General features: G+C 41.8%; 1 protein-coding gene across 3 annotated transcripts in view; it reads right to left on the bottom strand.

Annotated features, from left to right (window-relative positions):
* SERGEF (secretion regulating guanine nucleotide exchange factor) overlaps window positions 1–16,717 on the bottom strand; it is a 139,209-nt gene that overhangs the window by 25,920 nt on the left and 96,572 nt on the right. The window contains exon 11 of one of the 3 annotated variants that reach the window (XM_063117204.1): window positions 428–1,025. The exons of 1 other annotated variant lie outside the window; for it this stretch is intronic. In XM_063117204.1, the coding sequence (XP_062973274.1) occupies window positions 859–1,025 (167 nt within the window). In that variant the 3' untranslated portion in view covers window positions 428–858. Of the gene's footprint in view, window positions 1–427; window positions 1,026–16,717 lie in introns of those variants that run through there. One more of the 3 variants, XM_063117207.1, reaches the window with a different exon arrangement.

Raw genomic sequence — 16,717 nt, 5'->3', positions numbered from 1 at the left:
TATCTATGCAGTATTTCCTTATATAAAATCCACTTCATATTCTTTCCTCTTTTACTTTTATCTTAGTATTTGGAACATAAAATGGCTAAAATAATCTAGTGCCACAGTGAACCAGCAGGGTCTTTGGGCACACAGTCAGAAGCATGTGCATGCAGAACAGCTCTTCTATATGCACAGCCCTGGACAAGATCTCACTGTATGGGGCCTAAATAGTGCTGGGAGAAGTGGCGACTCATACATCAGCATTCCTTGCAACTAGGTCAGCAACTAGGTCAGCACACTGCACATAATAAGTCAATCCACAGGTCTCAATATGGGTTCGGATCAATGGGACCAGATGGGCATGTGCATGGTGGTGCACATGGTGATGCTCCTGAAGCAATCCACATTATCACTGAATGGTCCATATGGAGATCAGCATTGCTCCGATGTCCATCTGCTCCTCTACATCAGTAAAGAGACAAAGCACATCCTGTGTCACTGGATCAGACCTAAATAGTTCCATAAATATTTCCATACAGGCAAAGAGTATCCTCTCCCTTTCTTAAAAAAAATGTGAATGCAATTAAAGAAAATGGATCCAATCTAGCAAAGGTTAGGCATGTCAGAAATCAATGGTAATTTAGTTACTTGTAACCAAGTTTCATTCCATTGCTTTCATTGGGAATTAGTTTTCATTACTAATATTTGCTGGATTGTGCCTACTTTAATCAAGAATCATTTTAATTTAGTACCCCCTACTTCTAAAACTGGAACTAGTTCTTCCAATAATTTTTACAATGTTCTTAGCTGTATAAAACTTCAGTACACAAACCATGTAGAACTTAACATTATGCTGCCATTTCTATTGTGGAAGATCTAATTCAGTAAATGACAAAATGCCATGGAATGTCCAGCTCCGCATCCAATTAAAAGCAGCTTTGCAGAACAAAGAGCCCTGATAGGCTGAGGAGTACAAACATTTCCTTCTGTTCCATTGCCACACATGCCATGTTCATTCCATCCCCAGGAAAAACATTGACCACCTAAGAAAAAAGGAGAAATATTGTCATCAGAATAATAATACAACTAACACAGCACCAGGTTTCCAAAAATCAGATTGACTTAGCAATCAGCAGCAGCAGATTTGCAAAGCACTGTGTTTTAAAAGGGGGGGGGAGATATGACTTATGATACTTAGGGATTAGAGAACTTGCGGGGCTGAGCACTGATCCAGGCCCTATTCTGGTAGCCAGGCCAGGCAAGCGCTCAGTGATGCACACTTTCCGGAGGCACACTTTGCCTCCCTCCCTCCTGCACCAATCACGGTCTTAAAGGCCCTCTTGGATTAAGATGGCCTTTAAGGCCACTATCAGCACAAAGGGGAGGAATTGCTTCCCCACACACACACTGATGGGGAGAGAAACGCAATTTCCCCAAGGCTTGGGAAAATGCACATTTTCTTCTTCCACTAGAGTGGAGGGAGAAAATATGCAATTTCTTCAGGCTTGGGGAAATTGTGTATTTTCCCCTTCTGCATTAATGGCAGCCACCATTAACACAGGATGGGGAAATGACAAAGGGCGCATGCAGGTCAGGGCAGAACTGAGTCCCACCCAGACCTGTGCCCGCTTTGTCCTGCAGCCATTGATGGGGCAAAAATCCACCACAGGGGTGTCCGCTGCCCTCACAAGCCCAGATGGGTTTTCACCCTATCGCGATACTTAAGAACATGAGAAGTTGCATTATATCATGTCAGACCATTCATCTAGTTCAGTATGGTCTTCACTGACTGGCAGCATAGTTCTACAGCATATTTCAGACACCGTCATTCTCAGCACTACCTGGACATGCCAGAGACTGAACCTGGGATCAAGCATATGCTCCACAACTGAACTACAGCCTTTTACAAAAATAATTTCCAAGCAAACAGAGAGACATTGCAAATGGGATGAGAATTTCATTATGGATTATTCAAAAAGGAATCAAACGTGTGGTGTCAACTTTTGAGGTCCTGATCCTGCTTTGTTCATGCAACATTCCATTATCTTCTCATTATCTCTTCCATTATCTGTTCTTTTTCCTGTTTCAGACCAAAATCCAAGTTTGTTAATTATGGATATTGAGGACTTTGATATTCAGTACAAAATGCTCAATCTCATAGAAAGGGGCTGATGCCAAAGGAACTTTTCATCTAAAAAGTGGCAGCTTGGTTTCCTGGAACTATTTCAGGTATTATTGTTCTCCTTTCGGCGCTGACGATCAAAGAAAAACAACACTTTCAAATGGAATTATACTCTTGCTTTTCTTTTATACTTATGCCAAAGTAACTGGATGACACTCAGCAATAACAGCATAGTATCAATTACTGCTCAGGAAAAACTAAAATAGTTCTGTATTAAGCTCAATGTCTTAATTGAAAGCTGAGTCACAGAAAAAGTATCCTGAATGTTGAAGTGCTTATTAGATCTAAAATCACACCCATCAAATCATTAACCTAAATCTATCAAGTTAATATTAAGAATTAATGTTTGCACCTAAATTATTCCCCCGCCCCAATCTTTGGCTATGTTCTCTGAGATTGAATGTGCTAGATTCCTGCCCCTGCAGGTAGGTCCTACCTACCGCAACAATGCCTCTGAAGTGATGCTGCAGGTGTACTGGCTTTCTAGAGGCTTTGTGGGAGAACACATTGCCTCTTGCCAGGATGCCGGATTACAGCTCAAGGCATCCTGGCTGGCTCCTGGCATCCAGCTACAGGGAGAACACTCACAAATATGCTTCCACCATTACATGTCAATGTAAGCCCCCTCCAGGGACCAAAATGCTTAAATAATTGATCTCTCAAGAAGAACTTTGCCGAAAATGCAAAGCTGGCTGTGAAAGTGGGGTGGCGTTTTCAGTTAAACAAACTATAAGTTCAGATATCATAGAGGACCTATGGTTACTTTCAAACTTGAAGCAGAAGCTTCTGATCTCCTTGCAGGTGCAAAAGAGGGATATAAAGCAGCAGGGATGTGTGAGTGCAGGGCACATAGCAGGAAACCACAATGTCTTGTTATGCCTTAACTGAGCAAGGGATCAGCTGAAGTCCACCCTTGGTATGCAGCTTGAGGGTGCTCATTGATCCAGCTTTGTCAACTGAGCCCCAAGGGCCTCTGCGGTTTAGGGTAGCTTTTACCAGCTTTAGCTGATAAACCAACTGTGACTGTTCCTGGACAAGGATAGTCTGGCCACAGTGATCCATGTTGGGTAACCTCCTGATTTGATTACTGTAAGGAGGTATTCATATGGTTACCCTTGAAGACAACCCAGAATCTTTATCTAGTGTAGAATGTAGCCATCACAATCACAACAGGTGTAGCCAGGTGGAACTCGCACAAGGGAAACGCACAAAGAAAATGCATACAGATAATAAGAGATGCAAAAACATATTTTGAGGAGTATATCACTAATGACTTCAAGGCCAACAATAAAGAAACCTTTAAACACATCAGAAGTAGGACACTAGCTAGGAAGGCAGTTGAACCATTGGTGACAATGGAGCCAAGGGATCACCAGAAAGGAAACACTCTTTTGAATCTTCAGTAGCTCATTTTGTAGAAAGAGTAAACTTAGGCAAATGAACTGTGTAATTTCATGAGTGCAAATTACCTGGGGTGGGTGGGAATCCACACGACCACGCAAAAGCCCTCCTTTGGATTCACATCCTCCTATTACACAGAGACTCGAGTGACTTTGAAATCATTGGAGGGGGGAATCCACACAAAATCATAACAACAATAAGCCATTGCAAAAGGTGATATTGAGTGTGTGTGTGTGTGTGTGTGTGTGTGTGTGTAGAGGATGGAATGTTGATGATATCCTCAAAGCCACACAGAAAAGGTCTTTGAAATACAGCAGCAAGTCCTGAGAGCATCCATGTAGTAGTAGTAGTAGTAGTAGTAGTAGTAGTACAGTGCCCTGTGATCCAAAAGCATTAAGGACAGTTTAACCATCTCTTTAGTAAATAAATAAATGAATAAATAAGATCATCCAGCAAGCTTTGTGACTAAGTGAGATTTGAATCTAGATCTCATGGGTCTTAACCGACAGCAAATGTTAAGGAATTAGAGCAGGGATAGGAAATTGTGGCCCTTCTGATGGTGTTTTATTCCAACTTCCATCATCCCTTGCCATTGGCTAAGCTGGGTTGACGGGAGTTACAGTCCAGCAACATCTGGAGGGCCACATGTTCCCCAACCCTAGATTAAAGGAAAGCCCTTCCAGTATTTTAGCAGAGAAAATAGCCCACCATGCATGTCAATAAAAATGCATTTGTGGGCATGGGGAAATCAATACTCATGGAGTAACCAAGATGTTGTCAAATGACATTGATGGTGAAAAGCAGAATATGACCCAGTTCAGTACAACACAGGAAAACATAAGCATATCAAAATGCCCTCCACTGCCCAAACCTGAGGCATAAACAAGGAGTGAAGAGAGACATTCACTCTAATTAAGCTCAGTACAGTTACTGAGGGCTGAATTAGAGATGATGTAGGAGCTTGATGCAGTCATTTGCAGGATGGCTGTGATAAATAGGGGCTGTAGGAGAGGCCCCACCCCAAAGCTCCTCTTTGCCACTCAGGATAAAACATACCAGTTAAGCTTTCTCCCCTACCCCTGCAATCCTGATATCTGGTTTCTCCTGCCATTACTGCCATTCACTTTGTTAAAACACTTCAAATACACTAAAGCACACTACGAGCGCAATCCTTCCTAAATGCATTCTGAGCTAGATGGGCCCAGAGGCCCGTCTAGCTCTCCTACCTTCCTGGTGGTGGGAACTGAGAGGCTTGTGAATGTCATGGATCCCTGTCCCCTTCTCTCCTCCTCCCACCAGCACAAGCCCTTCCCATCCCTCCCATTCTCTTCCGAGTTTGCAACAGCAACTATGGAAGGGAAGCCACAGCTGCACTCTCCACACCTACTGGGAGGATGGGAAAGATCCACGTTCAGGTCTCCTCCTCCACAGTCATAGCTTTGTCAATGGCCATGGAAGAAAAGATCTGCAGCATCCTATGACTCCCCACCCACCCACCCCGATGTTGTCTGGGAAACACAGGATTGCTCTATAAAGCATATGTGGATAATACATATATACACACAGGAGATCCTACTCTACATGTTTTGTAAACCTACCCAGGAACAATTTTGTTGAAGGTGCAGTGTAGAAATTCCTCAATATATTAATTACCTAAAATAACCACAGTTTTCCTGCATCACATCTAGCTTGGCACTAACATTTAACATGTAATGGGACATTCAGTTCAGGACTACATGACACCTCCCTCAACTCATGTATTATTCAACCAGCATTTGAAGAACTAAAGCAGCAAAGTCCAAACTGGTTCAGACACAAAAGGACCACCCAGTGATGTGGCTGCTATTGTTAGTAAGGAACACTTTTTCTTTTTCTTTTCTTTTTTCTTTGGTACAGAATGATTCAGCTGTTTATTTTCTTTCAGCTGTACATCTGAAACCAGAAGTGGAAATACTGATATAGAAAAATAAAGGCTATTCTTGTGCTCTATTCCAATAGGACTAATCATGCCAGAAATCCAATGAGAAAACATGTTCTTCTTTCCCAACCTCGTTCTGCTGATTTGAACAAGTAGAGTCTACATTAGCATCTGAATACACGGCTGGCTTTCCATTAAATATGTTATATTCTGAGCCAACAAGCAAATGGTTTCCCCAGCTGTAATCTGGGACAATAACACAACGCTACCTTTGATAGAGAGTCTGACCTCCTAAAAGCTCTTGCATTTTTAATAAAGAGGGACTGCAGCTGCATCCCCTGCCTTCATGCCTAGAGAGGATGACATTCCAGATTTTACTGACATTGGCAAACACCACAATTATATTTGGGTATGAATGTAAAAATCAGTATCAGTTTAACATCACTATTACCCATTTAGTTGAAATACGGATGACTTTCCAAGCAACAATACTTTCCTTTAAGAAATAAAATTTAAGCAAAAGGACTTCTTTGCACAATATAGAATTCACTACCACAAGATATCATGTTGGCCAGTATTACATAAGATTATTTAACAGACAGTCGGTCCATGATCAAGGTTGACAGAGGATGGGACTGCATGACCAACATGATTTACAGTATTGTAGTTTGGCCAGCACGAGGACCAGAAAACCATGTACACCACAGAAGACAACAGGGGATGAGAATGTGGAAGGTTCTGTAGATGACTATAGCTGCATTGCTGAGCACTCATTGATTTGCATACATAGGTGGCTCTAGAACATTGTTCTCCCACTGTATCCTTTAACTGAGGCCCTGAGCACAATATTAATTCCGACTGTAAGAACTGCATAATAGGTGGATGACAATAACAGAGAGCAAACACTGATTTTGTCAGCTGGCCAGAAATACCTGCCTGTCTCTTGTTTAGCTATGATTTTTCAACAGCATATCACACCTGGAAAAAGGCAAATTGCTTCTCTTTATGAATTATGAAAAATCCAAGTCTAAGAGGGGAAAAAAACCCTTTTGTCTGAACATGATGGTTTTGCAGGAGGTGAGGGTCCCTTCCCCCAGTGTTTCTTCCTTAAATGCTTGTGCAGCCCATTTTCATGCAATGAACATGTAGGTAATGGAAAGACACTTGATTGTGAACATAATTCTGCTGAATCTAATACCCCTGCAGTACACTAGTCTGCTTTGAAAGGATGGAGATACTGGGTTGCTATGGAAACAAGAAGGCAAGTCTTTAGATTCCTCATCCCTGAAGAGCCACCCCGTCAATATCTTTAAAACTGCTAATAAAAATTTAAATCAATGATAAGAAAATGTATTTCAAACTATTGTTTCACATCACTCCCTCACCCACCCACCCATCCCAGTTCAGATATTGTCACACTCTTTCCATTTTGGCCACCCTAACAATGACCATCAGCTATCTAAACCATGAATGACAATCATCAGTCTGCAGTAACATCCAGCTTGGTTGCTTAAGGAGATTATTTGACACAGCATAAAACACCAGCATGAGTACTGGTGAATACGATGGCTCAATAAATTAACTGATTTGCCAGCAGTCCCATTCCTCCTCATCCCTTGCCCCTGATCCCCCAAGAAATTGTGAACTGTTAGTGACCAAAGAGTACACATTTTGAATTGATTATGGCAACGGACCAAAAACCTGAATGAGTTCCAAAATAAAATTAACCACTGTTTTCATGAATTCTAAATTACTTCCCTGAAGTGATGGCTTCTACCCAAATTTGGCTTACTCCCAAATGGTTTTCCAAGTCTCATGAGACTGAAGAACTAACAAGGCATTTTTATCATTAAACGGCACCAGGGAGGTGGCTGATACGGGCTCCTATTAAAGTCTACAGCTTTAAGAAACAAATGGGTTCAGATAGAGTGTTGGATGGGAGGAGATCTGGGTTTGAATCCTTGTTCAGTCATGAAGCTCCACTGGTAGACCTTTGGCTGGTCATTTTCTCTCAGCCTAACTTACCCTCCAGGGATGTTTTGTGCAAAAGGCTTTTGATAAAGTCCCCCACCAAAGACTCCTGAATAAACTTGGTAGACATGGAATAAGAGGAGAGGTCCTCGTATGAATCAGTAACTGGTTAAAGAACAGAAAGCAGAGAGTAGGAATAAATGGTCAATTCTCCCGATGGAGGGAAGTAAATAGCGGGGTCCCACAGGGATCGGTATTGGGACCAATTCTTTTCAACTAGTTCATAAATGATCTGGAATTAGGAGTGAGCAGTGAAGTGGCCAAGTTTGCTAACGACACCAAATTATTTAAGGTTGTTAAAACAGAAAGGGATTGTGAAGAGCTCCAAAGGGATCTCTCCAAGCTGGGAGAACAGCATCCAAATGGCAGATGCAGTTCAATGTAAGCAAGTGTAACGTGATGCACGTTGTGGCAAAAAAACCCAGCTTCAAGTATAACCTAATGGGATCTGAGCTGACAGTGACCAAACAAAAAAGAGATCGAGGGAATGTGGTGGACAGCTTGATGAAAATGTCCACCCAGTGTGCAGCCGCTGTAAAGAAGGCAAACTCCATGTTAGGCATTATAAGAAAAGGAATTGAGAATAAAATGGCCAGTATCATACTGCCCTTATACAAATCTATGGTGCGACCACACTTAGAATACTGTGTACAGTTCTGGTCACCATACCTTTAAAAAGGATATTATACAGCTGGAAAAAGTGCAGAAAAGGGCAACTTAAATGATGAAGGGACTGGAGCATCTCCCCTATGAGCTAAAAATCAGCTGCGATTGTTTAGCTTGGAAAAAAGAAGGCTAAGGGGGGACATGATAGAGGTGTACATAATTATGCATGGTATGGAGAATGTGGATAGGGAGGCATTTTTCTCCCTTTCTCAAAATACTAGAACCGGGGGGCGGGGGTCATCCCATGCAGCAGATTGGTGGGAGATCCAGGACAAATAAGAGAGAGTACTTCTTCACACACCATAGTTAAATGATGGAACTCACTACCACAAGATGTAGTGATGGCCACCAATTTGGATGGCTTTAAAAGGGGGTTGGATAAATTCCTGGAGGCAAAAGGCTATTAATGGCTACTAGCCCTGATAGTGGTGTGCTATCTCCAGTATTCGAGGCAGTAAGCCTGTGTGCACCAGTTGCTGGGGTACATGGGTGGGAGGGTGCTGTTGCACCATGTCCTGCTTGTTCATCTCTGGCTGATGGCTGGTTGGCCACTGTGTGAACAGAATGCTGGACTACATGGACCCTTGGTCTGATCCAGCAGGGCACTTCCTATGTTCTTATGTTCATAAAGGATTTGGGGGAGTGGAGAAGAGAATGCAAATTGCCCTAAACTTCTTGGAAGAAGGAACATGCAATAAATAATTGTTGCATTGCCAGAGGTCACAACAGTGTATCTTTGATTGCTTAGTAAGCAAAAAGCAACTAAGACAACCTTGCTGTTTATGGATTCAAACTTCGTTATTTTTCACCCCAAGCCATGAATCTAAGGCTTGGGATGAAGCCCCATCAAATGCACTAGACTCTCCTTCGAAGTTAAAATTTCTAGGACTAGTCTGCCTATCATGATTCCAAACATTTGAACATAACATGCTTTATTAATAAATTCAGGAACATTTTACATGCCTTGCAGACTTTATTTTACTTTTGAATCTAAGCCCTGCAAAATATAGCTGAGTAGGCTGAGTAGGCAAATAGTGAAATGCATCTCCCATGGCATATGCTCATGTATTATAAATAATTTTCATTTGATTCTAGTCATTTTCTATTAGTGTTCACAAAATAACCCTGCACTTGAATTCCCCTGGTAGACTTGCAGTAGTAGAACATTCAAGAAAGAGCCAAGGCAACTCCCAGCCAGGCCAACCCATCATTATGAGAATCTACTGTAAACAGAAAGCTACTGAATGAAAGTTGACAATTACATGTGAATTCTCAAGATTAAGAAAGTCAAACAAAAAGGCTCTATTAAAAAGATGTGCAAAAAGAATGATAGATAGATAGATAGATAGATAGATAGATAGATAGATAGATAGATAGATAGATAGATAGCACAATGAACACTCCTCCTAAATCAGTGGAATGTAGAATTCACAATCCCAAGAATGGTGGAGCTTAAGGCAAGAGCCCTTTAGAAAGAATGCTTCAGGATTGCCAGGTCCAAAGGTTAAATGCCCCAAGGCAGCAAAAGAAAGCATGCATTTAGAATTCTAACCTACACTATTGGAAAATGCCATCTTCTTGTTAGTTCTCACACCTAGGGTGGCCACTTATGGTTTGCCAGAGAAGAGGAAATGCATCACTCAAAAAAGAGAACAAAAGTTGAGGTAGATATGCATAACATTTGCATATGTTAATTTATATTCATTCATTCATTCTTTATTGTTTGTAGCCAATGTTCATTTATATGTATAGATGCAAATTTTAAGTATTGTAATTTAAAATGAAATACAGTACATGGAACCATAGACTGTGACCAGGAAACCTATGTGTCTGCCTGTTCAGTTCTGCTTTTCAAGTGCTAATTCCTGATGGGCAACAGTTAAGAACATAAGAAGTGCCCTGATGCTGGATCAGACCAAGGGTCCATCTAGTTCAACACTCTGTTCACACAGTGGTTAATCAGCTGTCAACCAGGGACCAACAAAGCAGGATATGATGCAACAGAACCCTCCCACCCATGTTCCCCAGTAACTGGTGCATACAGGCTTACTACCCCAAATACTGGAGGTAGTTCTTATGGTTCTTTAGCTTTAAAGTGGGCTTGGACTGGACCAGCCCTTCAAACAGAGGACACCTTCAAATAGAGGACAGTCCTCTGGCAGCACTCCACAGAAAGGACTGTCCTCTGTAAAAGAGGGCACATGGCCACCTTACCAGAACCATGTTGTGGTGTATTCTTTTAGAAGTTACTCAGTTTTCAGAAATGTTCCAAGGGATTCATGTTTCACAACTGTGGAGCAACTGCAAAGAATTCTTAGGTGTGTTTATTGTACAGACCAATATGGAATACACCGTTTTATATGAGATGAAGCTCTCAATAGATCTTGAAAATCGAGATGAGCATGAGGAATCCAAAAGTTTATGACTTTTAATGTCACACTGAACCAGAATGACTAGCAAATTCTAAGAAGATTCTAAGTTCACTTTCTGGAACTAGGTGATATATTCCTGTGTCTTAACCCAGCTGAAGTTCTGCATTCTGTATCAAATAAATCTCCACACATCTTCAAGTGGAACTTGACATAGAGCATATGATAGCTGTCTCGTCTTAAGTTTTCAAATGCATGAGTAGCAGCAAACACATCTATACCTGAAAGAAAAGATTCCCATCACAATGGCTTGCTGAAAGGTGCTAGTGGATACCTAAATTCCAGTCAAACTGATGGGCCTAAGTGCACTTCAAAGCTATGAAGCAGAGGGGTAAACTATGGATGGAAATATGTGGCTCTGGCAAAATGGTATTCAAGCAAGCCAAATGTCTTGTACAACTTTGTATGTGTTGGAATATCACAACATGATACATTTCCCCAACTTGCCCCACATCATTGGCTGAAAAGGTGGGGAAACAAAAAACGTTATGAAGTCACAACAAGAGTTAGGGTCTAGTAAGTGTTAAGGAAGAAAGGAATGGTGGGGGGAGCTAGCTGTGCAGTTGTGACATGTTTACCATTTAGCTACTGGCCACTAACTGAGAAGGCATTAAACAAATTCATGGAGGAAATTCATGGCTATTCACCTTGGAAGCTAAATGAGAACTAAACTCCATGTTCAGAGGCAATTTGCTGGGGAAGGGGCAATAGCTGCAGGAGGGGGAAATAAACAAGGAGAAAGGGGTGATGCCTTTGTAGCCAGCTTGTGAGCTTTCTGGAGGCATCTGGCTGACCAGTGTTGGACTCGATGAACCCTCAGTACAATCCCAGTTGGTAGAGAAGAATATTTCAATTCCTTCCATGCTGAAGATCACACACCTGCCGACTTTATGATTAACTGAGCACAGAAAGGTCTAGCTTTTCTAAATTTATGATTTCACACCATTTCACAAAAACATGGATGTCCCCTCCTGGTAACATCCTCAATATCTGTCCCTGGACAGAAGGTTCACCCCCACACTATTATACAGACTATTGTTGCTTTATTCTGACTTGTCTAGATGAAACTCAAGTAGGCTGGTCTATATTCAGTTCATAAGGTTACAGAAACACGGAATGTGAAAGAACAGAGTTGGACAGAATGGACTGATAGAGCTGGGGCTTCCTTTCAAATCTCCATGTCTCACTCAGTGATAAACACATACACTCACTTGACAAGAATGAAGAGGGAATACAACATCTGTATAAGGGAGGTCCTGGTGTCAGGACAAATACCCACACACCACTGCCATCCAACTCCCCTACCCTTCCTCTAAGAAAAGAACAAAACCATTCACTGGCCAGGTGGACTAGGAGGCCATAAATGTGACTCACACTTAAACTGCATCCTTGTGAACATGCTACATTCTCTGCAATAGAAACTTGCAACATGAGATGTGAATATTCCAACGGCTAAAACGCTGCTCTCCTCAGTTATAGTAAGAACTCTCCAGAGGGTTGCACTTTAATTGCCTCATATTATCTTCCAATAAAAAATAACATTAAGTTTGTATATTATTAGACTTCTTTTTTTCTTTTCTTTTTTAAAGGAAATGTAGCAGTGGCTTAATGCATTAATACATCTTAGATAGTTTGCTATCCCATGCAGGCTATGGAGATTAAAGGACAATTTGCAATAGATGAGACAATTTTTTAGATAATGTAAATGGTTCAGGGGGTGGCAGCAAATGGCATTGGAGAATGCAAGGAAAGAGACTAGGATGAGGTGAAGCAAGTTGCTGGGTAACATGGGTGGGAGGGTGCTGTTGCACCATGCTCATCCCTGGCCAATGGCTGGTTGGCCACTGTGTGAACAGAGTGTTGGACGAGATGGACCCTTGGTCTGATCCAGCATGGCACTTCCTATGTTAAGATGAGACAGATGAACAAAGGAAAAAGCTTTCCCAAAGAAATAAAAATAAATATGCAATAAGAGCTTATAGGCAAGATACACGTGACCATGAGCAAGAGTGACAAAGAGGCAATTAAGAGGCATTCCTTTACATATCCACACGATAAACCTGGAGGTACATCCTATTCATGGCAACGTAACATTCGCAAACTGAAGAGCAGGAAATTCCCTTTAAAAAAGGTTTAAGAAGCATTTTTTGTTTTCGTTTAGAGAGAGCAGGGCATGGGGGGTGGGATTCCAAGTCAGGAACATTTTCAAGAAGCAAATTCTTTATTCTAACACAATATTAAATGTTACCTACAAAAACATATTTTAGCAGCCTGAGCCAATTCCAGCAGAATTCTTGGAAAGGCAATGCTTATGGCCTGCAACCCCTACAGATCTCCGAATAATAAGAGGGGAGTGCGAAGCACGCAACGAAAGTTTGGCCTGCAAAGTCCTAGCACTTTTGCCTTGAGAGGCTCGTTGGGGGGATAAATAATACTCACAGTCCTTATTCATCAGTAAAGTTCTTTTACTGAGGTTTTCTCATCAGGTTTAGTATAAACTTTCATTGACACGTATGGTCATCATAATCATCACGATACATCAGCACAGATCTCCAAACACCTAACAAGATGCCATTAAACACTGTGCATCTTAAATACATATCACCACTAGTATTGCACCATACTAAACTGTCCAATTAACCAATTCTCTTCTGTCCATGTCAGACACGTAGACCACGTCTTCCACGCTCCGGTTGCAATCTTGCCAAGTCCAGAAACATGATTACAAAGCTTTTAACCCCTTACAACCATTTAACCCTCTGTGTGTAAAATTTCATCTCAACAATTGTCTCCAATGTCCTCCCACTCCCCTTCATCACCACTACCCAGACAGCATTCATGCATTCGCATGACTGAAGAAAATAAGTCCCTTATCTCTCAACATCCTCTCTGAAGACTGGTTCAGATTTTACTTTTCCCTGGCCCTAGAATGAAAGCGGCCTGTTCTGTTGATTAGAGTGGCCACCTCAGGCAGCTGTTTGGGGACAACATGAAATGAGAACAAATTGTTAGGTATTTAATTATAGTTGCTGTTGTATGTGTACAGCCAGAAAGCGGCAAAATAATTTGGCTGTTTTGGGGTATTATGCACCTTAACTTGGGAGGGGGTATTTTTTGTTTCTCCTTACGCAGCAAAAGCGGATGACTAGACATGGGGAATGAGGATGAAATCCTGAAATGGCTGGGTTTGTGAACCCTCCTGGCCTTCTCTCAAGCTTTGATTCAAAGCACCATCTACTAACTCAATAGCTATTAGGCCTTCCAAATACAAAGGACGTGTCTACACCATAGGGTATAGCGGGAGGGAGGGGGGACGATCCTGGACTTAACTCCCTCTGGGGCATCACGCCGTCATGCACGCCTTTTTTTTTAAAAAAAAAGACAGGAGATGGAGTACACTTGCACTCCAGGCAAAAAGCACACAAAAAAGCAACCCTACTCCCACCCCCTATGTCCCTTGACTCCCCCCGGCCTGGCTCCTTGCCTCTGCTGACCCCTGCTACTCGTGGGGAGGAGGGAAGAAGCCAGGATGGGCACCCACACTGCCCGCGGTCCTCGGGATCGTCCTGAGATCATGGGAAAAACCGGGGTAAAAGTGGTCCCAGAAATCTTGAGGAAATTGAGGGATCATCCCTGCCTGCTCCCAGGATCCACTGTGCATCATGTGGATCTCAAATTATTGGTTTGAGTACTCATTTTGGTGGAGGGTGATGGGTTTGTGAGGATCCTTGCTTGTCTCAAGTGTTAGAAAGACCTTTATCTTACAGTTCAAATGGATGTCAAGGTCACAATGAGCCCCAAAGAGGGTCACCATTCAAGATTTATGGTGCCTCTATAAAACCATTATACCAATTTACTCACAATATACAGCTTCTGAAATGTCATGGAGCCCAGCACCTCCTTGAGAGCTCTGTGGTGCTGCAGTTATTTATAAAGCTATAAAGCTTTATTGGAATGCAGTGGTTGACAACTGTACAAGTTGCTAACTCAGTTAAATGCCAGAAAAGGCATTCACTTCAGCTTATTACCAAGACAGTTATCTGAAGACCAAGCTATAAATGCAGAAATACTGACCATTCAGTATTTATTATGATGAATTAATTATTCTATGCACACTACAGGAATTTGATCATCTGATATGCTTATTAGCCTCTAATTTCCATATTCGTTGTTTTTAGTAGATCTCTTTGAACCACTTCAAGTCTACCCTAGAAATCTGATTCTTTATGGTCTCTTGTTTATTTACAGGCTTAAAGAAACACATATACAAACTAAGGTCACCCTTGTCCTGAGGGCCAAAGTAGACATTACTTTAAGTGGGAATCTACACTGGTGTTATTTTAATGTTTTGAATGGGTTACTGTGACGCATAGCGTCACGTGACCCTGAGTCTCCAACACTGTAAATGATAAACATGATATAAAATCCAATATAAAACCACAAACAGGATGAAATCAGCAGCAGCGCAGAAATACAAATTTAAAATACAAATTTAAAACAGCAAAGTTAAAATTAAATTTATAGACTGTTAAAATGCTGAGAGAATAAAAAGGTCTTTACCTGGCATCTGAAAGAATATAGTGTAGGTGCCAGGCAAACCTCCTTAGGGAGCTCATTCCACAGCCAGGGTGCCACAGCAGAGAAGGCCCTCTTCAAGAAAACAGTGACTTGGTGGGAATCTACACTGGTGTTCTTCTAACGCTTTGAATGGGTTACTGTGACGCATAGCGTCACGTGACCCTGGGTCTCCAACGTTGTAAATGAGTCATACTTACAGGTTCTGTTTCTTAGTTCCAGCGTGGCTGCAGATTCATGTGCCTTGTCCTACCGGTAATTCTCCTCTCGCAACCCAGAGCTGCTGAGTTTGCGCCGCCCACTTTCTGTTCTCCTTCCTTCGCCCCGTTTGCTATCTTATCTGCTACAGCAGATAAATCACACCAGCCTTATACTGTGCAGTCACTGACAATTGTATGCAAAGGACTCAGAAGTTTTCCACCTTAGAATCTGCTTTTATTGTGAAGTACTCCCATGCATCCTGCCTTAAAATTTCAATCAAATTGGGTCATCGGTTGATTTTTTTTAACATTTCCCCCCTCTTTGCAAAAGAGCTGCGGAGCGCTCAAAGGATCGCTGCAGCTCCGTGCAGGAAAATTAACAAGGGTCCAAAGTCCAAAATTCATGACCAGCAGGGTTTAAATGCGGCTGCTGCTAAAACTTTTCAATTTGGTCTCCCATCCCATCCCAACCCTGACCAGACCCAACCCTGCTTAGCTTCAGCAAAGTGGCTGGCTCCTATGCATTCAGGCAATTCCCTGGGACTTGTGTTAAGATGTTTTGGGAGGGAGGGAGTTTGTGTGTGCTTATGACTATTGCCCTGAACTGCTGGCTAGGAATGAGGCAGGCAGTGGGCGGAGCAAACCCAGCAGCTCTCAGAGAAGAGGGAGGGAGAACAACGAAAGGATTTAACAATGTGCCCTGCAATAACGTTACAGCTACAGAGAACCGATACAGAGAACCACGTTAGAAAGGGACACTAGCAACGTTATAAGACTAGTGTAGATCCGGCCTAAGTCTGTGTCTAGTAGTTCTCCCTGCCCCATTTTTTATTTTATTTTTTACTTTAGACTAGGTGCAAGGGGTCCAACCCAGATCTTAAAAATTTCCTATCCTTTACACCAGGGACTCAACCCTGATTGGGGTCCTACACTTACTCTAGAGTAAAAATGTAACAAAAAAGTTGGGATGGTAACACCACATAAATGGAAATATGATCACTGCTAACAAACCTTCTAACAGGTTTTATAACCAAATGAAAATGACAGACTAGTTGTGGGACATAATATTTCCCAGAAGCTCAAGGAGAGACAGTTGTGTCAATAATAATAATAATAATAATAATAATAATAATAATAATAATAATAATTTTAAAATGCTCATTCTTTACGCTCAAAGAAAATCCTTACTTCCCTGAAGTTTCAGAGTGCGTTTATTTATTACAGATCCCAACATGGAAGATAATTCCATGTAAATGGAACATACAGATCCAAACACATCATGGTGATCCACATCTGGAATTTTTAATATGTGACTGAGAAGCCACAATTAACC

Source organism: Elgaria multicarinata, chromosome 2 (genome assembly GCF_023053635.1).
Source record: "Elgaria multicarinata webbii isolate HBS135686 ecotype San Diego chromosome 2, rElgMul1.1.pri, whole genome shotgun sequence".
NCBI classification, from domain to species: domain Eukaryota; kingdom Metazoa; phylum Chordata; class Lepidosauria; order Squamata; family Anguidae; genus Elgaria; species Elgaria multicarinata.
Note: the sequence above shows the minus strand (reverse complement) of the source record. Positions and strands in the feature narration are given on the sequence as shown.